General features: G+C 38.0%; 1 protein-coding gene across 11 annotated transcripts in view; it reads left to right on the forward strand.

Annotated features, from left to right (window-relative positions):
• RBM47 (RNA binding motif protein 47) overlaps positions 1–25,102 on the forward strand; it is a 273,505-nt gene that overhangs the window by 217,529 nt on the left and 30,874 nt on the right. For 9 of the 11 annotated variants that reach the window (XM_082464228.1, XM_082464227.1, XM_082464229.1 and 6 more), the window contains 2 exons: positions 20,505–20,628; positions 24,897–25,079. The exons of 1 other annotated variant lie outside the window; for it this stretch is intronic. In XM_082464228.1, the coding sequence (XP_082320354.1) occupies positions 25,034–25,079 (46 nt within the window). In that variant the 5' untranslated portion in view covers positions 20,505–20,628; positions 24,897–25,033. The remainder of the gene's footprint in view (positions 1–20,504; positions 20,629–24,896; positions 25,080–25,102) is intronic. One more of the 11 variants, XM_082464233.1, reaches the window with a different exon arrangement.

Below are 25,102 nucleotides of genomic sequence, written 5' to 3' on the forward strand. Positions count from 1 at the left end.
TCTTCTTCATTTTGATAGAACAGAAGCTAGATTGTTCTTTTATGCAAAGGAGAAAATTATTATATTTTTGTCATTTAACAGATTTTGAATTGAGGATCTACCATGTAGGAATAAGCCAGTAGGTTAGGCAGCACAAAGAATATGGACATGAAAGGATTTGCTCTGTGTCCTCAGGCATCTTACAATTCTTTATCATGTCCTTATACCAGTTTATATTCCCACTAGAGTATATGTGAGTCCCAGTTTTCCCCAACATTCACCACCAGTGGGTGTTATAAAATTTTAAAATTTTTGTTGATTTGATAGGACTTTTTTTGTTTAGGTTTACATTTATTTAACTGAACAAAATTCAATTTGAATAGAGTGGAACGTATTTTTATGTTTATTGGCCATAGAATTTTTCTGTACATTGCCTGTTCATGTCTTTGCTCGTATTTATTGGGTTACATTTTCTTTATTGATTCGTAAGAGCTCTTGCACATTAAGGAAATTGACTTTTCATTATATGTGTTGCAGCCCATCCCATTTGTAGTTTGTCTTTGATTTTGTTTTAATAAATATTTCTAAATTCCATTTAATTCTTGATAGAAAGAAAAGTAATGATTGGGACCAGTTTTTAGTTTGATTGGAAATTTAGATAAATTCTCAGTTTCAATCTTAGCTACTGTGTTTAGTTATTTAATTCTCCAACCTAAGTTCAACTGTTAACTGATGTGTCTTTTGGCACATAGGTATGTGCATATAAAGAATCTAAAATGGAGATTTCTTATATCATAATTTTTTAATTCTTCATTTCTGAAAGAGAACTAAATACCATTAATGGTATTCTATTTCTTCAATTAATTATTATTATTACTATTTTGTAGTTTTAGTGATAACCACTCAAAAGAATTTTAATAAGCAGTTATTGTTAATCACTTGCTTGTAAGTTTGAGGGATGTGTCGAGTTCCTCTTCATAAGAGTATGTTTTCACAGTAATGTGTTTTTTCCAATTTAAAAAATTGTCCATTTGAGTAATTATAAGGAGTCATGATCGACACTAACATTTTCATTAACACTTCAAAGTGATTTTCATATGAATGTTTTCATAGTTTCACTTGGAACTCACTCTGGGACTGATAATTTCAGTTTTGGCATTTCTAAAAACATACTGTGTTAATAAGTTGCTCCATTGCCATTGTTTTGGTTTCCTTTTCTGTAAAACAAACCCAGAGAAATGAGGTGCTTCTCAAAGCACTGACATGTCAAGGACACATATGGATTTCAAATTGGAAACCTGAAACAAATATGGTAGGAGAACAGCAGAGGCACATACATGTATACTCTTACTATGCAGAGGTAGCATCTCTTAATGTGACTTTCCTTCTTCCTAATTGTTTTCATAGTTGCTCACCAAAAAGCTAAAGAGGTTGAGCTTTGAGGTCTTTGTTGCACAGTGATTCTTCCCAGTCTGAATTTTCTTTTCTTTTTTCCTTTTTTAAAATTATTATTTATTTATTTTATTTAGTTTTGGCCGCGTTGGGTCTTTGTTGCGGCGTGCAGAATCTTCCTTGAGGCATATGGGATCTCTCGTTGCAGTGCACAGGCTTCTCTCTAGTTGTTGCGTGTGGGTTTTCTCTTCTCTAGTTGTGGCGTGTGGGCTCCAGGGCGCCTGGGCTCTGTAGTTTGCAGCATGCAGGCTCTCTAGTTGAGGCGTGCAAGCTCAGTAGTTGTGGCACGGGGGCTGAGTTGTCCCGTGGCATGTGGGATCTTAGTTCCCTGACCAGGGATCGAGCCTGCGTCCCCTTCATTGTAAGGCAGATTCTTTACCACTGGACCACCAGGGAAGTCCCTGAGTTTTCTAATTATGATTTATGGCTCCATATTGTAAGTCAAAAATATTTTACCAATAGTTTGGAATTCTTATCAAGAGCAATTGTTAAGCACCCAAGTTAGTGAATTTCTATACTCTCAGTTGAGATCACACTATACATACGTTTTCTGTGTATGTCCTTGGCAGGGAGAGAGGTTGAAAGCAAATGGCTTGGATATGATATATTTCGTAAGGTGCTATCAGCTTGTAATGCAAATATGACAACTATGTAAGTGAACAACAACAACAACAAAACCAAGAGAAAGTCTTAAACTTTGTGTATAAGTTTTAATTTTCAAATATGGAATTATAGTTTATGCCGTGCTGTGATGAAACAGGAATTCTCATCGATTTGCAAGTCTGATTGCAAATGACAAACACACACTTGTCAACTGTATTAAAAAAGTACGAATGCTGAAGCAATGTGGCAGTAAAGTCATTTGGAGAAAGGCAGGTACGTGGATTAGAAGCCTTTCTGAGGAAGATGATTCTGGAGGAGAATTGTAAAAGAAAACAAGGATCTGTTCGGACATAGGAAGTAGAAAGGTAGTTGGGGATTCTGTATGTGGTTGTGTGTCTGTCGAGCTTGAGAGGAACAAAGGGAAAGTATGCAGTGGTTTGTAGTCACAAGTTAAACAGAGATTTGCAGTTCATGATCAAAAAGCTTGTAATGTTATGGATGACCAGGATCACATCAAATTCCCTTCATGGGAGTAATGTGATCCCAGCCACACTTAAGGTAGATGGTTCTTCCTACTGCTTTCAGGATGGTTAGCAGGGAAAGTGGCTAACAAGGAGGGAAGCAAAGAGGTTGTGCACAGTTAGTGTTGAGCTAAATTGGTAAGAAAGGAAAGGAAAATAATTGGCAGTAAGAACTTAATGATGGGCTGAAGAGGAGAGAAGGGAGCTAAAACAAGAGATTAATTTATCAAGTCGTTTTAATTTTTCTGATAACCAAAGTTATGCTGAAGATAAACATGTATAATGTTAAAATAGAAGAACATAAAGAGAAAAACTTAAATCACCCATATTCAATATTCTTACTATCCAGAGACAACCGCATTCAATATTTTGTAATATTTTTCTAGTTTTTATTGCTATAGTATCAGTTGAGCTCACACTATACATACGTTTTCTGTACTATTTTGTTAATCTCACATGTCATAAACCTTCATTCATGACATTAAAATTCTTCATAAATGTAATTTTTAGTGACTGAACAAATAATATAATTTTTAGTGGCTTCTGTACCACCATTTATTTAACCATTTCCTCAAGGTGAAGCATTTGGATAATTTCTAAATTTATTATAAAGAATTCTGAGATAAGCATCTTTGTATGAAAACTTCATTTTTATTATTTCTTTAGGATAGATCTTAATGATATAATTGCCAAGTGAAGAGAATAAACATTTTCAAGGCTCTTCATATATATTATAGTTTTTGTTTTTTTAAGGAAAGTTTTGATCAGTTTATATTTGTCTTACTGAAGCGTGACATTTTAGCACTATTCATTAAAAATATTTGCTAATTTTATTGGTTAAAAGTGATATTTTAAATATATTTCTTGCCTTTATTTACATGTATTTGCTTACCAATGAGGCTGAACATTTTGTTGGGTTTGAGAGTCATTTGTAATTCCTAGAAGTGAGAGATTAAAATACATGTGCTATGCATATATGATAAGTACATTAATTGGCATATTTAATATTATTAGCATACAGGACATCTAAGGAGATTGTAGAGTATTATTTCAAGTGGAAGAATAGAAGGTAAAGGCCAAGTGATGTAGATCTTCCAAAACAGACCATAGTCATGAGGGGAACTAAGTAAGTATGGGATCATGAAGCCCAACATGGAAAGAGTATGGAATAGACAAAGAGCAGGAAACTCAAAGGGCTGGGTGGAGATGAAGGCCAGACAGTAAATGAGGGAGGCGCCCACCCACTATGGCCCTCCACCTCCACCTCCACCAGGCCTCGGGAGCTTCTCAAGCTTTCCAGGCAGTCTCTTGTTTATGCAAGTCTGTATTTCCTTCAAATTTGGCAGTTTCCAAGGGTATGGATCTTTTGTATACCCTCTCTCCCACCCACCCAGTGTGTCTCTTAAATGTGTAGTTTATTGCTTTTAATAACGGAGGTTGCTGAGACTATATTTTGTATATTTTTTGTTTCTTGGCCCTGAAGTCTGTTTTCCATAGTGTGTACATTCTTTTGAATTAAAGAACCATAAAACTCCCAGAGAAAACTAGAAATGGAGAGGACTGCAGAGTTTATGCACCATACATTTAGCAATGAAGTTAAGGACTGAGGGTGTTGGTTGGCTCAAACCTAGATTTTTAAAAATAATATTCCAAAATGCTGCCTGATGGTTAACAGCACTCACACTATATATTTGTGCTTTTACTGCTTATGACCGAATGCCGTGCCATGAAAAACGTTTTGCCCCATATTACTGACACGGTATATGGCACCACCCTTCTCCCAGTTGCTCAGGCTGAAATGTGAGTCATCCTGGACACTGCCATCCCGCAGGTCATCCATTAGCCAGCTCTGTCCACTCTGCCTTTATGATACTACTCAAAGTCACCTTCCCTTCTCACGACCCCAGGGTTACCAGGCTCGTGTAAACCACCATCATCCCATCCCTGGGTGACCGGAACAGCCTCCAGCCCACCTCTCATCCTTTGCATGCCTGGGATCTCTTTTCTACTCCGGAGTGATCTTAAGAAAAAGAAAATCAGATCTCATCATTTCTCTGCTCAGAATCCTCCATTAAGCCCAACAGAATCAAAGTCCTTGCCTATAAGCCCCTCATCTGACCCCTGTTTGCTCTGCTCACCCTACTTCAGCATCACTCTTCTTTTCTTGCTATTCTTCAGATACCCCAAGCTTCCCCCCCACTGCAATCTTTCCTTGAGAGAAAAAGGACAGCCTCCATTTTTTCCTCCTAACTCTGCTTTATTCTTCCTCATAGCATTTGTCACTATGCCCCCTCCCCAAAACATATATATTTGCTTGTTCATTATGTTTCCCCAGTGTAACAGGAAGAACCTCGTCTGTCTTGGTCACCACTTTATCTTCAGGGTCTAGAACAAAGACAGTTGATGACCAGTAACCATTTGTTGAATGATCAAATGACTCATATAACCAATTCAAAATTGAGTGTCTTGAGAAGTTACCATTTGCTCATAGAAAATTAAGTTCATTATGTCTAAACTGTTTGCTTCAGTACTATTTTATGTTGTCCTTTTTCTTGAACATACACTCTTTGCTAATTTTAGCATTCTATCTAAATTAATCAGCCTTGCAGTTGATCTTTTAAAGATGTCCTCATGTTTCTAATTAATGACTTAACCAGTGTTTATAGATCCACAGCAGCTGAAGTTTTAATCTGCTAGATTCTTTTTTGTACAGTTTCTATTATTTCCATATTAAAAAAATTTTTTTCTTTAGAATATCTACTTCTATGTTTTCAAAGTAAGAGCTTCTTTAAGAAAAAAAAATGTTCACAGTCTGTTAAAGACAACATAACTTATTTAGTACCTTGACAGCCATTCAAGCCCCAGACAATATTCAATTTCTTGGTTGATTAAGGTATTATATTTATAAAATATATTACGTTTAAGGTTAATGCCAATGTTGATAATACCCAATTCTTGAAATAAAAAAAATTCTTCAGGAAAGAAGTTTTGTTTTTTTTTTTAATCACAAAGTAAAGAGATTCAGAGAAGTGCATGTTTTAAAGTTGTGAGGTTTGTGATTGCCATGTTAGTAACCTAATATGACTGTAAATCAGAATGCAGCCTACTGGCATCTCTGGCAGGAAGCTTTTCCCCGTGGACTTTGGTCAATTTGATAACACTCCCTACCTGACTCTATAGCACTTAGTGCCTGCACAGCAGGTGATGCTGCGTTTCACCCGGTATTTTATATGCTTTAATTGTTTGACATTTAATTATCTCTCCAAAAAGATTATTAGCTCCTCGTTAATAGAGTCCACATCAGGGTCCAGGTCTTTGACTGCTTTCTCCCCCTGAGCTTGAATACGTCCCAGAATATTATTGAAAATAAACACATTTGGATGGAAAAGCACAGTACTTGGTAAATCCAGAATGGTAGGGGATTTCTGTGGTAATTTAGAGGAAATTAGTAAAACACCATTTAATTATTAAAGAGCAAAACTTACATAATACTTTGCAAGATCACACACTTCCTGAGCTCTCCATTAACCTGATTGCTCATTGGGGGCGGGGGGCAGTCTACCTTTTACATTATGACTTTTCTCTAGCAAATGTGGAACACAGGGCTTGGATTTTACACATTATTTATATAGACTTTGTAATAGATATGTCCTCTCCACTTGCATTCGATATTTATTCTGAACTTCCTCTTTTAAAAATAAAGAGTCTGGGGCTTCCCTGGTGGCGCAGTGGTTGAGAATCTGCCTGCCAATGCAGGGGACACGGGTTCGAGCCCTGGTCTGGGAGGATCCCACATGCCGCGGAGCAACTAGGTCCGTGAGCCACAGTTACTGAGCCTGCGCGTCTGGAGCCTGTGCTCCGCAACGAGAGGCCGCGATAATGAGAGGCCCGCGCACCGCGATGAAGAGTGGCCCCCACTTGCCACAACTAGAGAAAGCCCTCGCACAGAAACGAAGACCCAACACAGACTTAATTAATTAATTAATTAATTAATTAATTAATTTAAAAAAAGAGTCTGTTAAAACTACAACAGGATATATAAGGGTAAAGGCTGGTAATTATGAGACACTACAGTTTGCTATGGTAGAGGGGCAGAAAGGAATCACTTTAAAATCTAACAGGTTTCTAAGAATTAATGAAGAATGCTGCCTAAGACAGAGGAAGAGTTTAGGGAGAGAATTGTCTTTAGATTTAAATTAGATTCTGTGACTTTTATAAATTATAATTTTACTCACCGAGCATTAAAGGTTTTCCTCCCTGACTCCAAATTTACCATCTTATTCCAAAGGGAGTTCCCTGGCGGTCCAGTGGTTAGGACTCCGCGCTTCCACTGCCAAGGGCGCAGGTTCCACCCCTGGTCAGGGAACTGAGATCCTGCACAGCTGCAAGGCGAGGCCCCCATCCCCGCCCCCAAATGTTCCAAAGGTTTTCTGTAAGTACAGAAATACCTGTCACCGGCAGGCTCAGAGCAGCAAGGTGAAGGGTGGGTAGGTAGCTAGAGAGGTAGGTGATTAAGAGGAAAGAAAGGAGAAGGAGGAAGGAAGGAAGATTACTTATCTAGATGTGGTAAAATGTGATCTCTCAGAGCCAGAGTGCCTGGGTTCAAATCCTCATCCACTATTTGCTAGCTGTTTGTCTTGATCAAGTTACTCTATTTCTTTTGCCTTAGTTTACTCATCTGTAAAATGGAGACATTACTAGTACATACTGCAAGATGTATTTATGAGGGATGCATGTGTGAAGCATTTAGTAACAGTGTCTTGTTGTCTGACAAGGGCTATAGAGAGAAGTTAGCTACAGTGATTTTATTATAGATGGAGGTGATGAGTTTAAGTAAAAGTTAGGAAATTTAGGTGATGATTCTGCTTTGTGCCTCTTCATTGGCTGCTTCCCCAAATGCACCCTTGTCAGTGTTGTATGTAATAAACATGGGTGCTTGAAGTCTGTGGTCTCCTCATGTCTGCCTGTGACACAGGAAGGTGGAGAACGCTAGAAGGACTGCTTTTGTGACAAACATAAATTATAAAGTAAAAAAAAAAGTAAAGCTTGGGAAGGAAGGAGTTGGTTGGATATGGCATAGGGTTATACTTTAATTTATTGGGTAAATCTCTCTGTCACTTTGAGAAGTTAGAGATAAGCTCTGTAGTAGGGATAATTAACATATAATATTGTAAAGCTTCTGGATTAACTCATGCAGTGCTGATGCTGGAACCCTAGATTCTGAAAAAAAAGTTAGTAGACCTGATCCACGCCCACCTCTCTCTTCTTCCTCTCTCTGAGTCAGTGTTCCCTGTCATGGAGAACATTTCCAGGAAGTAGGAACTCAGTCCCGCATATCCCCAATATGGGTGAACCTAAAGACTGTGATTAAATAGGGGTAAAGGGGGTGAGCTAGGGTAAGGGTGAGAGGAGATCCCACTCACTGCAGCCCAGCCTGGCCAATTTAAACCCTCTGAAGTTCCTGCTAACCTGAGAAAGGAGGGGAAAATTCGTTTTACTTCAAAACAATCATCCCAAAGCACTTCATTCTCTCTTGGGTTCCTTTCCATAATACCATGTACCTGGCTCTTACTACTGTATTTAAGATGTCTGCTGCCTTGCCTATGTCCACATTAAATAGCTATGCTATGTAAGCAGGAAGTACTTGACATATGATTTAAATGAGGATAGGTATATGCTTTAAGAGTGTATCCCACTAGACATCTAATGGATTCCAAGCTTAATTTTTATAATAAGTAATAATAAATATACTTTCCCTTGTCAGACAGGGACCATGCAGGATGGTCCCCCGCCGCTCTGGCCACACACACACATCTTCCTTCCCTGCTGTTTCTTCTCTTTAGCTCTTTCATAATCTAACATACTATATATTTTACTGATCTATTCATTCAATGTCTGTCTCCCCCGATGAGACTGTAGGGTTCATGAGGGCAGGGATTTTTGTCTGTTTTGCTTACTGTTATAGCCCCAGTACTTAGAACAGTGCCTGCCACTTAGAAGGTACTTGATAATATTGATTGAGTGAATGAAATACACAAATATTAGTTATTATAATTTTACTCTTTAAAGCAACTGTACCAGTTGAGAAGATACCATTTAAAATTTTTAAATGAAAGCCCTCAGATCCTTTTCTGATGTCCAGATAAGATAAACTCGTCAGCCCAGATATGGCAATGTCCATTATTTAATTCTTCCTGTTGATATCGTTAATGGGATATTTAACAAATTAACCGAAATACATAAAAGTAGAAAAAGACTTTTTGGTCTAAAGTAGTGGTGGAAGAGGGCAGGTAAAGGGATGTTAACAACGTATGCAGCTGAGGCCAAGGCATGTATATGTTGCGTGTATGTGGAAACCAAAAGCTGTCTTGGGGGCGTTAATCCTTTTATAATATTGCCATTCTTCTGGTGGGTTCTGTGTTTATCACATACATTCTTTAGGAGGACGCTCGTATGTATACCTGCATGCCTTCAGCTCTTTTTTTTTTTTTTTTTTTTTTAAAGAGAATGATGGGATGTGATGGGAAGTGAGAGCAGCCAGGTCACAATCCATCACCACGATGTAAAACACAGCTGGACACATCTACTTAATACGTGTTTCACATGCAACTTGGCTGTGGATTCTTTTTTTTTTTTTTTTTAATTTTATTTATTTATTTATTTACTTATGGCTGTGTTGGGTCTTCGTTTCTGTGCGAGGGCTTTCTCCAGTTGCGGCAAGCGGGAGCCACTCCTCATCGCGGTGCGCGGGCCTCTCACCATCGCGGCCTCTCCTGTTGCGGAGCACAGGCTCCAGACGCGCAGGCTCAGCAATCGTGGCTCACGGGCCCAGCTGCTCCGCGGCATGCGGGATCCTCCCAGACCAGGGCTCGAACCCGTGTCCCCTGCATTGGCAGGCAGACTCTCAACCGCTGCGCCACCAGGGAAGCCCGCCTTCAGCTCTTTGAACTCACTTTTCCAATGTTGGTTAGTTAGTGTCATGACCAACTATTGTTGCTGACACCATCAATACAGATATATGGCATCAGTGCCAGTAATCGACACTTTTTCAGATGAAGACTAGTACCTCAGTGTGTGTGTGTGTTTGTGTGTGTGTGCAGTTTCTTCCTCTTATACTTTAGTCATGCATTAATACAATGCCCAATTTCAGCAAAGGTTTTGAAATTCTAAATACATAGTGTAAAATTTACTTCTGGAAAACTATATATTGCTATTAAATGAAGAGCAAACACACTTTCACTTGATCTTTACATCAGCTATATCTTTAAGCCTTTAGGTAAGTGAAAATAAAAAAGAATGTTCTCCTAGTAGGATGTAAATGGGACTTTAATGGATATTACCTATATTTAAAATAGCCCACATAACAATTTCCTGGCTTATTACCAGGTCTTCACTCATGCTCCAGTTTCTCTTCTCCCAGGCCTGTCTGAATCTTGTTTCTTATTCCTTTTTCCAGATCTACCTTAGAGCTCATCTTGTCTCAAGCTTCTATTTTGCGCCTGTATTTTTTTTTTCTTTTTTTCTTTTCTCTACTGTCTCAAATCTCAGATTTACCTGCTGTCAGTCCACTCTAAAAACAAAGTTGCCTTGTTAAAACAAAGGATGCTCTTGCAGGGATGACCAAGGCACGCCAGAGCCATCAGAAGTTAAGGCAGCAAATGTAACATGTGTCTACTCTGATGCCACTGACACACAGTTTTTATACTGCTACATCTCCCTACATCGAGGGCTATGTAATAGGAGTCAGTGTCACTACCAGTAGAAGGGATGACTTTTGCTTTTTTCATGTACTTGTCTATATTGTGTGCATTTATAATAACTTGTGTGCATTGTTTTTGCCAAGACCGTAGATATCTGTGTGCCATATATGTATTTTTTAAATTAACTCTGTTCAAAGCAAAAGTAGGGAGAAGTTGCTCATTTTTTGTTTAGGGCAGGCGGTAGTTGTAATTATTGCTTTTAGATATTCAGTGAAAAGCTGCGCTGTCCTTACCACCTTACTCTTAAAATTTATCATCCTGAGTTGGTTTGTTTCCTATGTTTTTGCATTCTTGGTAATGTTTGGTATAAGAATTCACACATACACACACACACTCTCTCTCTCTCTCTCTCTTTCTCTGTCACAAGTGCTCACCCACTTGACCGACACCCATTCATACACCAAACCTCCAAACCAAAAATATTCTTCCTAATGCTTAAAGCATGTCACACATCCAGAATTTATAAAAATTCTTATATACTCAATTACTCTTATATACAAGGCAGATTTTCTGGGTTCCTTTTGTAGTCAAAAGGAATTTAGTCTGAAGTCAGTAGTTTTTTGGAAACGCTGCCTTAGTATCGTTGAAAAATTGCTTCCATTTTCCTTTCATCAGAACCTAGCAATTTAGTTTTATACGATATTTAACATGATTATAATCTTAGACTTGTTCTGGATTTTGACCCTTTACTAAGTAACCTGCTGATAATTTTCTTGTCACTACTGATAGCTTTAGATTATTTCATTTGGGAGTAATAAAACTGTTTCTCTTAAAAAATATAGGTAGATAAACAGATTTAAAACTTTGTCACTCTGGCCTTTTTACTTCCCATCCTGGCTACTTCAAATTGCTAAAGTTCATGGGATTTAATAAGGTTTGCAATTACAGAATAACAGCTAAGGGAAAACTTGAGGTCACAAGTTTGAAATGTTTGTTTTAGGAAGAGTTTCAGATCTGTTCCTCTCTTTGTATGCTGTGGAGCTCATGTTAATCCTGGTTCAGGTGGTCCCAGATGTCACAGGTTAGCTTTCAGGAACCGTCCTCCAGTGCATCTTCTGGCCCCTTCTCCCCTTACCTCCCAGCTGCCTGAACTGACAGACTCAACCCCCAGAGTGGGTTCCATCTCTTCACTGCTTGAAGAGGAGTGTATTTACTCTGCTTAAGTGCTTCAGGTCCTCTTGATCCATTGTTATGTACGGACTGTTTTTATTATCCATGAATCATGTTTTACCGCTCCTTTTTCTTTCTCTGTCCCTTCTATTTTTCTCTGCCTCTTACCAATAAATCCATTTCCAGTTCCAAATGGATAAAGTAAAATAAATGAGGGTTTAGTTCTTGTGTAATTTTTGCCTCTATCTTTTTTCTGCCAGCCTTATCATAAACGCAATTATTGGTAGTGATTAGTAGAAAAGATGAAGGGCACTCACTCCAAGTTACCTACCCCAGATACAATGAAAAGAAAAAAAACAATATTTGCTAAAAATAGAACATTTCTAACAAATCATAGTAGTATTTTTTGAGTACTTTCTATATGCCAGGAAATTTTCTAAGCACTTTATATGTGTGTTCATACATAAAGTGTTTAGAACTCAACAACTCAAGTGAAGTAAGAATTACTGTTTTTGTCTGCAGCAAGCAGAACAATGTAATGGACGTCCATCTTGTTTCTAGGAAGGTGCATTTAAAAAATCATTTGTTTCCTTTTAGTCAGTAGTGGTGTATGAATAAAATATTTCAGTTAAATTTCCTTCTCTATGAAATGTCAGAGCTTTTGTCTTCTTGGGTCTTCCCCAGATCCATTTGTTACAGTAGGTTTGCTATTAAATTTTCAGGCTGCTGTTGAGCGTTTTGTATCTGGCAATTTTAACACCTCCCTTCGTTTGGTACCACCCACTCAAGTTCATTTCAGGTGCCCTTAGCAAATGACTCCCAAGGCATTTAAGTGGCCAAAGCTCATTGACCAATGAGGAGAGGTGTGCCATGTATAACAGAGTTACGCAGTTCCTGGATCAGGAACGAAGTTTGCTTAAGGAAAGCTTTTGTTACCATTAGCCTGTTGCATCCAGATTTCAACCCTGGAAAGGTAGGGGACACCTTATTTGTTGTAATTGGAAGAGAGGAGTTGGTTAAAGTAATTTAGATCATGTAGAATAAACAAATGATCTGTTTTGTTTTTAACCGAAGGCAAAAAAAAAAAAAAAAAGGAAGTTTGTGAGAATTTCAAATGCTGCAGTTTGTCTTACCAGCAGCAAAACCGAAATTCCTAAGCTAAGAACATTTTTTAAAAAAAATTAGTTTGTCTAGCATCTCTTCACTTTAACAAACTTGAAAAAACTAGGTGGAAAAAAAAAGTCATGTTTTCATAGATTGCTGCTATTTTAATTATGGGACAAAAAGCAGGAATTTATCAATAATGTCCACATTTATTTTCCAAAGTCATTTCAGAGTCAGTCGTTAAAGAAGAAATTTTAAGTGATGTTGTAAGGAAAAATGAGAAATTAATGGAATTAGCTCTTGAGAGTTACTGCACAGAAGTTAGTGATAATGACTTTTCCTCTGAGTAAAGTACTGGTATAAGAAGACTCTCTTGTATCAATCATTTTTTTCAAACCAATAGTAAAGTTTATAAAATGGAATTAGTTAAGTGTAGGTTTATATACTTTAAAGACTATATAAATTAGTTTCACTTTTATTAGAACGAATAGTTTAGTTACATTTTATGTGCTGTTTAGATTTGTTCTAATATTAACTCAAAGAAACCAGAGATAAAGAATCTTTATTCGCTTCTTTCTACCTGGAAATGGAGCGATTTGGATAGCATTTGAAGCTAATCCTGAAAAGAAAAACCCTCTTCATTATGAATAAAGTATGATGAATCAATGTTGCGACAAAATGTATACATTAAAAAAAATATTATTATACTTATTCATTAGCCTACATCTAATGTTTAGTATCAGAAGGTAAGTTTGAGTTCAAAGAAAAGTTTAACTTGTTTCCCATGATTGCTTTTTCCCAGAAATGGCTTAATATGGGCTTTAAAAGCTGTAAATTTAAAAGCTGTAAATTTACAGCTGTAAAATTACAGCTGTAAAGCTGTAAATTTAAAAGCTGTAAATTTCTAACAGAAATTAGATAATACATTTGTTTAAAAATATAATATGAGAGATGGTACCATCTGGTAAGAATTTTTTTTAATTTTTATTTTATATTGGACTATAGTTGATTAACAACGTTGTGTTAGTTTCAGGTGTACAGCAAAATGATTCAGTTATACATGTATCTGTTCTTTTTCAAATTCTTTTCTCATTTAGGTTGGTGCAGAATATTGAGCAGAGTTAATTTTAGTGTTTAGTTGAGACTCTATTTTTGTTTAACCTGTAAAGAGAAGTTTTTTAGTGCACATTATCACTAGGTATAAATGCCCAGTGATTTCAGTTATCTCAGATTCTCCCCTTTTCAAAACTTATTTTTATATGCTCCTTTAAAAGACTTGCATCCTGAAATTTTCTACTTACATTCGATTTGTTCATAATGCCACTTTATGAGACGTTTACTCTCGAGATCTCCCTCGTAAGTCTCTTGCTGTGGGTGACTCTTTGGGGGAGGTGGATGTGGATCGAGCACCAGTCACGGAGTTAACTATTCACAGCAGCCATCTTCTCTGGTACAAGTAAATGCTGTTTCTCAATTCCAAGCTGAGGTTCAAAGGTTTAGACTAACTTCACAGATCAGAGGTCAGGCACGAATTGCTGCAATTTGTAGTTCAGTTCTGCCGATATGACAGAATTTCACAGCTATGATGATTGCTTTTTCCACTTCTGCACACAGGCCAGGCCGGGCAGTTAACAGCATAATTTGTACAAGTCAGCCCTTGGCACCCAAGTTTAATGAGTAACTAACTGGTGCCTTAGGTTTCACTGGTACAAGGTGCACATTATAAAAAGGGTCAAATGTCAATGCACAAAGATGGAGGGGGTTGGGTAGTGATATATCAATAACCACCGCCTGTGAATCATACGTAAAGAATTAGTAATTGCGTTAATTTTAAAAATAATTTCTGTGATGTGAATGTTAGTGTGTTTGTTTTCTTTGCTACTAAAACAGGTAGATTATTTTATGAAATATTAGCAAGAAAGAACAATCTGATTAGAGATTACTGACAACCGTAGAAAGTGAAATTGCAGGCTCTGTTTACTCCTTTCATGGGGTCTCTGATTTCTCAAAAACTTCCCCAAATGTGCTAGCTTTTCAAGAATCTAGGGAACAAATTGGGTAACGAGGTATTTCTGAGCTCATGATATTTATGAGTATCTAACATTCTCTACTTTTCATCCAAAAAGTTAAACTCCTATCTTTATTTCTAACCCAAGTTGAGAATATCTTTTACTGTTTAAAGTTGAATATTGAGATGCTTCAAAAAATTCTTAGATGTTGGGCCTTGAAAATCCATGGGTTTGCCATTCACAGTTTTGACTTCTCATAAATGATTCTGAAGCTGCAATATAAATACATATAGGGTAATTTGTCACTTTTGTTATAATACAAACTTTAGTTTTCCACTCTTCCAGACTGGGGTGTAGAAGCAATCGGATTCTTCCATAGAGCAGAATAATTAAGAGCACAGGTTCTGGTCTCAGACCTCCTGGGTTTGAATCCCAGCTTCATCATTTACAGTTAAAGGACCTGAGCAAATGGCCAGCCTCCCTCTGTTTAGTTCCCTCATCTCCAGGATGAGTATAACTATAGAATTTGCTTTGTGGGGTTGTAGTAATGATTAAATAAGACAGTGTACATGAAATGCTTAGCACGGTGCCTGGTGCATAATAAGTACTCTGTGAATATTAGCTGTTATTAATAATATTATTATTATTATTTTTTTTTTTAATTTATTTTATTTATGGCTGTGTTGGGTCTTCGCTTCTGTGCGAGGGCTTTCTCTAGCTGTGGCAAGCGGGGGCCACTCTTCATCGCGGTGCACGGGCCTCTCACTATCGTGGCCTCTCCTGTCGCAGAGCACAGGCTCCGACGCGCAGGCTCAGTAACTGTGGCTCACGGGCCCAGTTGCTCCACGGCATGTGGGAACTTCCCAGACCAGGGCTCGAACCCGTGTCCCCTGCATTGGCAGGCAGACTCTCAACCACTGCGCCACCAGGGAAGCCCCATTAATATTATTAAGTTACATGCTTTGTGAACAAGCCTCCCCTACCCTGTACAGCATCCCAACTTGTTTAGACTTGGTCTTTCCTCTGTTCAATTCAGGAGGGACACAAGATAAGGCATAGTTGGGTAAGGAGATCTGGGAATGTTTCAGATGCATTCTTTTTGAATATCATGGGGAAGTGTATTTTTAAATTCCTCGGTTTCAAGTCTAGCACTCTTTTATATGCTAGTTTTCCCCCCTAATTGTTTTGCTGTCACATGGCAGAAGCTGTAAAAAAAGATAAATCCAAATCATCTGGTTTCCTTTGAGAGTTGTTTTCCTTCTGCCGTTTGGTGAGAAACATTTGAATTAAAAAAGAAAAAAATCCATAAATGATACCATGCCAGTGGGCTAAATTCTATCCCCGATGATATGTATTATACTTACTAGAATTCATTCTTTCTTTCCAGAAATGCCAGAAATGAAAATCTTAAAAAAGTGATTTTTTGTGTTCTATTTCTTCATTTTATTCCTATGCAACACAGAAGTGGCATTTGCATAAAAACATGATACTACCAATGACAATATATAAATTATGTGCTTAGCATTAAAAAAGTAGTAACAATCCCTCACACTAATTAAACTATGAAGCACCTACCCTGTGCTAGGATTGTGTGTGGGACACTGGGATTATAGTAATGAGTCAGATCTAGATTCTTCCCTGGGCAAGTTTACAATTGCCTGGAGAAGACTGCTATTATACCAACTACTGTAAGATTAAACCATATCAAGTTGCCAATATTCTACCATTTTTGTCCCCCCAAACAGCAATTTCATGAGGTTCAAGCCAGTGTTATGAGAAGTGCTGTGAGGGATTATATGATGTTTCAGGAATGTTTTGAGAGGCTCCAGGGATGACCTCTGAGGAGTGAAGTGTAAGGATGAGAAAAGCTGGCTAGGTAGGAGCATTGGTGAGGGTTTAAAGCACTGGGAACAGCAAGTGTTAAGGGGGAAGTGACACAAGATGAGGCTGGAGGAGGAGCCAAAGTTTTCCTTATACCCCTTACTAGGGATACTGATTTTATTCTAAGGGCAGTGGAAGGGAGTGTAGAGGTTTAAGCAGGAGGGTGACATAAAATTGTGTGTTTTTAAAAGGTCACTTTGCCTGTCTTGAGAGCCAGGTTGATTGCAGCAGGCAAGAGTGGATGGGTCAAAGTCAGCTGGGATACTACTGCAGACATCCAGGCTGGAGTTGATGGTTGGCAGTTTACATGATGCTTTCAAATGTAGTGTCTCATTTTATCCTTGTAACGACTCTCACATGTGGTGTTAATAGCAGCTTCAGTATACCGGTGAGGATGCTGAGGCCAAAAAGCTAAGTGGCAACGGGTGGTCTCACATTGCTGGTGGCAGAGCAAGAACCAGAGCTCTGTTACTAGACTGTTGCCCTGGTAGTCTCCCAGTAGCTTTAGGCCCGTGTACTAGTGTCCCTGGGTGTGGGCAACTGGTTTATCTTTGGAAAGGATTTGTTTTAAGAAACAGAATTCTCATTTGTTGGTGGAGGAGTTGGAGTGAGAAAGTTATTTTTCGCCTCGGTTTATGCGTGAGAGTTGAGAGAAGCAGAACGTGACATGGAACTTGATATTAGATTGGAACATCCTTTGGGAAACAATACATTTATTAATTTCACATACTTATTTACACCCTGCCTCATTGCAAAAGTGGATTTGAACAGCTTTCAAAAATACATATGGTAGACAAAATAAAGAAGAGAGGGTAAAAAAGTCAAGGGTAGGCAAATTAAGGTGATGCTACAGGTGTCATAAGTCCAACAAACGATTGCCCTCAGATCCCATTATTTGTTGAAGAAGGACCCATGAGTAACTCTTAAGATTCAAATGCCTGAAAAATTGAAAACAAACCAGTGTTCTGCTCAGAACAGCTTTTTCTTCTACTGGAATCTAAGAAAATTTCCCCAGTTGGTCTTCCTAAAGACTTCATGATATAATGGACAATATCCATAGCTTTTTCACAGAACGAGGAGTGGATGAGGGGTTGGAATGAATTAATTAACCCAGTTTATGTCTGGAAATATTTCTTTTCTCTAAGAACTTCCCCACAAATTTTACATGACCTTCAGTAAGACAGTTTCCTCCACAGTAAAATGGAGGATTTGTACTAGAGATCGACTTCTCAAACAGGGTACCCTGAGACACCCAATTTTGTGTCAGGAGGAGTGTGAAGCCACAGGAAGAAAGTAGCATGTGGGTTTCGCTCGAAGGTTTTTATGACAAAATAATATTAAAATATTTACGAAATGGGTTATGTTTGGAGCCATTCTGGAAAATCAGATTTTTCTGGAAACAAATAGTCCTAAGTGTTTTATTTGGGGGAAATTTTCTGTTACTTGAATAGCTGTGAAAGGCATTTCAATAATTCTTCTTCCCATCATTAAGATTTAGCACAAAACTATATAAAAACTATAATTTCATTTATATATTAATAATTTGCTTCCAATTCATAGAGTTTACATGTCCATTACCATGATATTATTTCTCAAAGGAAAAAATTTGCCATTATAGAGAGAAAACTTACATTTCTGCACAAGTATGTGCCAGGAATGGTGCTTTACAAGTATCTTCTCTGTTCTCCATGCAGTCCTGCAAGGAATTAGCTCCACTTTATGGATGTGGAGACTGAGGCTCAGAAAAGTTCAATAAATTTGTCTGGATTCACTTAACTCGTAAATGAATAGTGCAGGAGTCTACATTTTATTCTGTTGCCTTGACAGGGTAGAATTAATTTCAGGACACGGCTTGTAATTTGCACATTTATTTTTATTTATCAGACACTGTGATGCTGATCATTAGGTATTATCCAGGATGTAGCATTTAGAAAATCGACCTCACAGACGAGGGTGAGGATTATATGCTTTGAGAAGTACAGAGTTTAACAGCAATTACTCTATGATTTATTTGAGGGTGTGGCTTTTTTTTTTTTTTAGTAGATCATTGATAATAAGGATTAAAGCCAGCTCATGATTTAGTTTTTTTTTTCTTTAACATCTTTATTGGAGTATGATTTAGTTTTTTGTTTTTTGGGTTTTTTATTTATTTAATTTATTTATTTTTGGCTTCGTTGGGTCTTCGTTGCTGCACGCGGGCTTTCTCTAGTTGCATCACGTGGGGGCTGTTCCTTGTTGTGGTGCTTGGGGTTCTCATTGCAGTGGCTTCTCTTGTTGTGGAGCACGGGCTCTAGGTGTGCAGGCCTCAGTAGTTGTGGCATGTGGGCTCAGTAGCTGTGGCTTGCAGGCTCTAGAGCACAAGCTCAGTAGTTGTGGCACATGGGCTTAGTTGCTCCGCTCCGCGGCATGTGGGATCTTCCCAGGCCAGGGCTCGAACCCGTGTCCCCTGCATTGGCAGGCGGGTTCTTAACCACTGCACCACCAGGTAAGCCCTGATTTAGTTTTATTGCTTGTGTTCCCATAAAGTTATGAATCCCATTGAATGCCTTGCCAGTCATTGCAATATAGAGATAGTTATGGCAGAATAATTTTGGAGCTGTAACTGACTTTAGAAGCCATTTACTTATTTGTTTATTTATTTACTTATTTTGGCTGCGCCGGGTTTTAGTTGTAGCACACGGGATCTTCGTTGCAGCATGCGGGCTTCTTAGTTGCGGCATGCAGACTCTTAGTTTCGGCATGCATGTGGGATCTAGTTCCCCGACCAGGGATCGAACCAAGGCCCCCTGCATTGGCAGCGCGGAGTCTTACCCACTGGACCACCAGGGAAGTCCCTAGAGGCCATTTAATTGGCAGGTTCCAAATTGTGCTCTGTGGTCCTAAAGATCCTATGGTGTTCCCACACAGCCCCCGTGGATGATGGAGCAGAATGGGTGGAGATGCTTCCCCATATCATCCCCAACCACCAGTTTAGCCAGCTCCTGTTTTATCAGTTTGTTTCTGCATCGAGGTAAATTTTTGGTGGAAGAAAGGACACTACACCTAAGAAAACGAAGCAAAACAAAAGAAATATTAAAAAACCAGTTTGAAAACTACTGGTAATCCAACTCTTTTATTTCTTCAGGGGAGCAAACTTTGGCTCAGCCACATAAAATAATTTGCCTGAGAACACAGAACAAGGCATGGCAGAGCTAGAGTTAAAATCCCAGTCTTCTAGGTGCTCCGAGTCTGGTGTTGCAGCCACTGTGCCATATGGAATCGTGGAAGTCATCTGGATAATTCAGATGGCTTAATGAGGGCTCTCCATAGTGAGGAGAGAATATTCCTGAAGTTTGGTAGATTATATTTCCAGATGTGAAATACAGGTAAAAGGTTTGTGCTTAGGATATATTTTAACGTCTCACCCAAAATACCCTTATCTTGAACTTAAGTTTCTTAATTTGAATGTTTTGTATATCATGACTTTTAAGATGATCCTAGGATCCCAAATCCTACTTTTTATAGTACTGCATGCAGAGAACATCCTCAGAAGAGTCTTAACTATTCATTTTAGGGCAGAATAACAAGTTGCTTTTATTACCACTTCTAATCAGTTGGTAGTGGTTGGCTGGAGCGCTTGTGTCAGTGGTTTTTGAGACCCTCTTTGGATTCAGCAGGCAAGCGTGTGATGATTCATAGTGACGTGTGTCGTAAGCCCCCAAATGGGGCAGGGGGAGGCCGCGAGCTAGATAGGACCATCTCTGTAGAGAGCGCCACCTCTCCTTTTTGTGAACCTAAGCTACATGTGTATTCATTCCTAAACATTGTGTTGTGCATTTTGGAGTCGGTGGCGGGGGGTTGCGGATAAATAAGACAGAGGGGAAAATAAAACAAATGGAAGAAATTGGTCATTTCCTTATTACTGTTCCCTGTCTTTTCAAGGACAGGAGGATGAATAAAGGGTTGCATTTCTTGGTTTGTAGAGACTATGGTCATTAGTAATAGTAGTTCATTTTTTGAAGGAAATGGCCCCAAATTCGTAATGCACATATGAAAATTATATTCAAATAGAAAACATTCCTAGCAATTTTGTTTTTACCTCTTAGGATTTGCCTCAAAGGGCACTCCACAAATTGGACTGAGAAATCCCAAGGAAGCTGCCTGAATCTCCTTGTATATTCTTATTCAACATCGTGTAAAGGACCAGACAAATCAAATTGGTGGGTTTTGGTAAGTACATCCCGCTGGTGTCCTTTTCTTCTTCACTTAAGGAAAACATTAAATTTTCATTCTTATGAACCAAGCTGTCTGCTGTATAGACAATGCGTACCTGATCTATGTTTATGTCGCAACGTTAGTAGTACATACAACTTGATAAGTCATTTGGTAAGTCATTTTGAACTGACAATATAAAGTCCTTATTTCTTTGCTGTTTACATCTTTGTGGCCATGTGAGCATCTTAGGAATTAAGGAAAAATGTGTATTGCTTATAAATCTGTCTCCCTCACAAAAAAAAAAAAAAAAAAAGATCAAGGGTATTTCAATCAGAGTTGTCTTTCGAAATTTTGGATGCAAGGAAGGGTCCTTTGTACAAGCTACAGAAGATACTGGTATGTTCTCGAACAATCCTTGTGCCTTCTCTAATTTCTGTTTCCTCACCTGTCATATAAGGTAAAAATAACTACTGTTATGTTAGACTCTCCAAATCATGGCAATGCAATGAATTACAACATATGTAAATATACTGTGACAACTATATAGTTCTCCACAGACAGTAGGTATTATTATTCTGTGGGTGATAATCCTATGTATGCTATGGCAGGGACGGGGGCATAGAAGAAAGAGGCTGCTCGTATCAGCTTCACCCAGAACCTTGGACGGGCAGCCCTCCCGGCCGCAGACACGGCCCTCACTTAGCTTTGAAAGGTAGAGGCAGTAGATCCCTGTGTGTTAGGGAGGGGCTACTGGTGACACTGATTGCCCAACAACTCCCCATGGCCCCCCGAAGTCCCTTTTCATATCCTCTAGGCTGGGTTCTGGATTCAGGGACTCAGAGAGCTAAAATTGTTTTAATTATATATATTTTTTCTTCTTCTGAAAGCATATTAATGAAAGGAAACTTGGAAATTAAAGAATAACATAAAATTACTTATAATCCCACAATCGAACGGTAACCACAGTTAACATTATAGTATATTTAGTCCTTTTTAAGTTTTTAAAAATATTTCATATATATTCTAAAATATTTTTTAACAAGGTTAACAGAGTTGAGAACATGAAATAAGTATTCTAGCCTACAACTATGCTGTATTTTTATAGCCATTTCCATATTGTTGAACATTATGTTTGTTACATCACATATAAATACATACTATTATGTTCATTACATTATGCTATAAATACCACAGTAGTGAACATACCTGACTATAAATTTTATTCATGTCTCCAATTATTTTCTTGGGGTAAATTTCTATAAATGGAATTACTGAGAAGGAACTGCTTTTAATGACTACTGTAAAGCTCTTGATGTTGTCAAACTATCCTCCAGAAATGTACCAAATTATATTTGCCTTCCCATCCCCACCTATTATATATGACAATGTTCATACCACTACACACATGTACAGATTGAATTCTGTCACGTTGAGAAGATTTAAAATTATAAATATTTCTACAGAAGCTCAGGAAGTATAAGCCTGTTCCCTCCCCCTGGCCCAGCCCAGCCTTAACCAACACCAGGTCTCTGAAGTAGAAGACAGTATCATCCAATCGACACTGCATCCACCTTGATCTCTCAGACCTGTTCATGGGGGAAAGCACCTATGAGGCTTGCATTCATTCACTTGGCATTTATTACGACTGCTTGTGTTCATTTCTGTACTATATGCTTCCGGGGAACAAAAGAGCTTTTCTTTGTCTACGAGAAGCTTAATTCAGTTGGTGAGTCCAGACAAACAACAAACAAAAATACATAACCTTGGATAGGTCACTTAACTTCTCAAGACCTGTTTCTTCTTCTTTAAGGTGAGAGGTTCAATTTATCTATATCTAAAGGGTGTCTGAGGTGGTTTTTAGTAAAAATATGTGAGTACACAAGGTAGTGAACACAGCAATAAAGATATCTAAACTTTGAACAACATGATGTGTTGTATAATTTCCATTATCCGACAGTGAAAGCACACCAGTTCTTTAGGAGAAAAAAAGTTTCCCTGCGTTAAATACTAGGAAAAAATTTCAAGTTAATCATATTTTTAAATGTAAAAGTAAAGTAATAGGAAAATCCTTCAAGATGGCCTCTAAGGTTTCTTTTAGCTCTAACATCTATAATTCATAAGTAATAGATAAAATAGCAAAGGCCGAGGACCCCCAAAGCAAAGGAATGGTCAGTGGGCTTCACAGAAATTTGTAGAGTCGTGACTAGAATTTTAAAGTGATAGTTTCTACAGATGAGTTCTATCTAATCATCATCCTCACCACCCATACACTGAAAGTCTGTCCTAGTACTGGTACTGTTCATGAATTTTAATCAGATTTTCAAACTTTGGAACACACCAAACAGGTTTAAGGAGTAAATAAGCTTATGAATATTTAGCTATCCTTCGCCATTACCACTTACATCTACCAGAAATGTTAAAATTGTCTGACTCAACTACTGAGATACACTGAGCAATGTCAGGGAGACTGGGCCAAACTTTGGCAAGAAAGTCTGCCACTGGCCATTGCTCTCTCTTTGAAGTAGACTGTCCCTTGCAGTTTAACGCACAGTAGATACTTCATAAATATTTGCTGGATTCCTTTCTACTCAGATTTTGTGCCACTTTGTAATACCGATTTGTTTTGTACTTAGAAAAAAAAGTTACATATATGTTGGAACAACTTCCAAAATCTAAAAGCATGAAGGAATTGTAATAATACCTCAGACTAGCTCTAATCTTAATCTTGGAACAGGGACACTTTCTGACTAGATTTCACACACTTGAAAAGTCTCAGTTGAAAAGCCAATATATTGATCATTTGCCTCTCTTTGCAATTTGAATCGTAAACATGAAGAAAAAAGCTGCATAACCTAGAACATCATTTGTCTAATCATTTTCCCATTTTCTCTTAAAAATCTGCATTCCTTTCTCCCTTTTATTCCATATATTAACTCTGCTGGTTTTCCATGACTTTTTTGTGTGTGTGTGTGGTAAAATATGCGTAACATAAAATTTACCATTTTTAGGTGTACAGTTCAGAGACATTAAATACATTCCCATTGTTGTGCAAATATCACCACCATCCATCTCTAGAACTTTCTCACCTTCCTGTACTGAATCTTTGTACCCATTAAACAATAACTCTCCATTCCTCCCTCCCCCCAGCTCCTGGCAACCACCATTCTATTTTCTGTCTCTATAAATTTGACTATTCCAGGTATCTCATATAAGAGGAATTTTACAATATTTGTCCATTTGGGTCTGGCATGTTTCACTTAGCATAATGTTTTCATGGTTCATCCATGTTGTAGCATGTGCCAGAATTTCCTGCCTTTATAAGGCTGAATAATTTTCTATTTTGTACATATACTACATTTTGTTTATCCATTCATGCACTGGTGAACATATGGCTTATTTCCACCTTTGGGCTATGTGAATAATACTGCTATGATCATGGGTGGTACTCATATCTGTTTGAAACCCTGTTTTCAACTCTTTTGGGTATAAATGCAGTAGTGGAACAGGTGGATCATGTGATAATTCTTTGTTTAACTTCTTGAGGATCTACCATACTGTTTTCCACAGCAGCCGCACCATTTTGTATTCCCACCAACAATGCACAAGGGTTCCAATTTCTCCACATTCCTGCCAACACTTATTTCTGTTTTGTTTTAAATCATAGACACCCCAACAGGTATGAAGTGGTATATTATTGTGGTTTTGATTTGCATCTTCCTAATGATTAGTGATGTTGAGCATCTTAGACTTATTAGCTATTTGTGTATCATCTTTGGAGAATCGCCTATTTAGCCCTTTGCCTATTTTTAAATTGGTTGGTTTGCTTTTTTATTGTTGAATTGTAGGAGTTCTTTGTATACTCTGGATGTTAATTCCTTAATATTTGGAGAAATTATTTTCTCCTGTTCCATGGGTTGCCTTTTCATTCTGCTTGCAGTGTTCTTTGATTCACAAAAGTTTTCATTTTGATGTAGCCCAATGTATCTATTTTTTTCTTTTGTTGCCTGTGCTTTTGGTGTCACAGAAATCATTGCCAAATCCAATGTCATGAAGTTTTTCCTCTATATTTTCTTCTAAGAGTTTTATAGTTTTAGCTCTTACATTTAGGTCTTTGATCCACTGTGAGTCAATTTTTGTATATGGTGTATGGTAGGGGCCAGGCTTCCTTCTAAAGAGGTACTTTTCAAACCCATCACGTCTCAGTGAAGATGTGTGTCAATTAAGCAACTGGCACACATATTCACACGTATGCTCATCCTCACTCAGTTTTCTTTCTCGTGTAGGCTTCGGTGGTTTCCCAACAGACAGATGAGAGAAAGCTGAAGCAACTGGGGAACTAACAGCCCAGCAGGCTCAGCTCTTATAACTAGGATATAGCAGTGAGAGCCATGATCCTGGCATTTTGAGGCAAACATGCTTGATGAAATCCCCAATAAAAGAACAGCAGAGGGGCAGTGAACATTGTGGTACATGCCTCTTTTTGAATTAT

The sequence above is a fragment of the Balaenoptera physalus genome (assembly GCF_965194825.1).
Source record: "Balaenoptera physalus genome assembly, chromosome: 5".
NCBI lineage: Eukaryota > Metazoa > Chordata > Mammalia > Artiodactyla > Balaenopteridae > Balaenoptera > Balaenoptera physalus.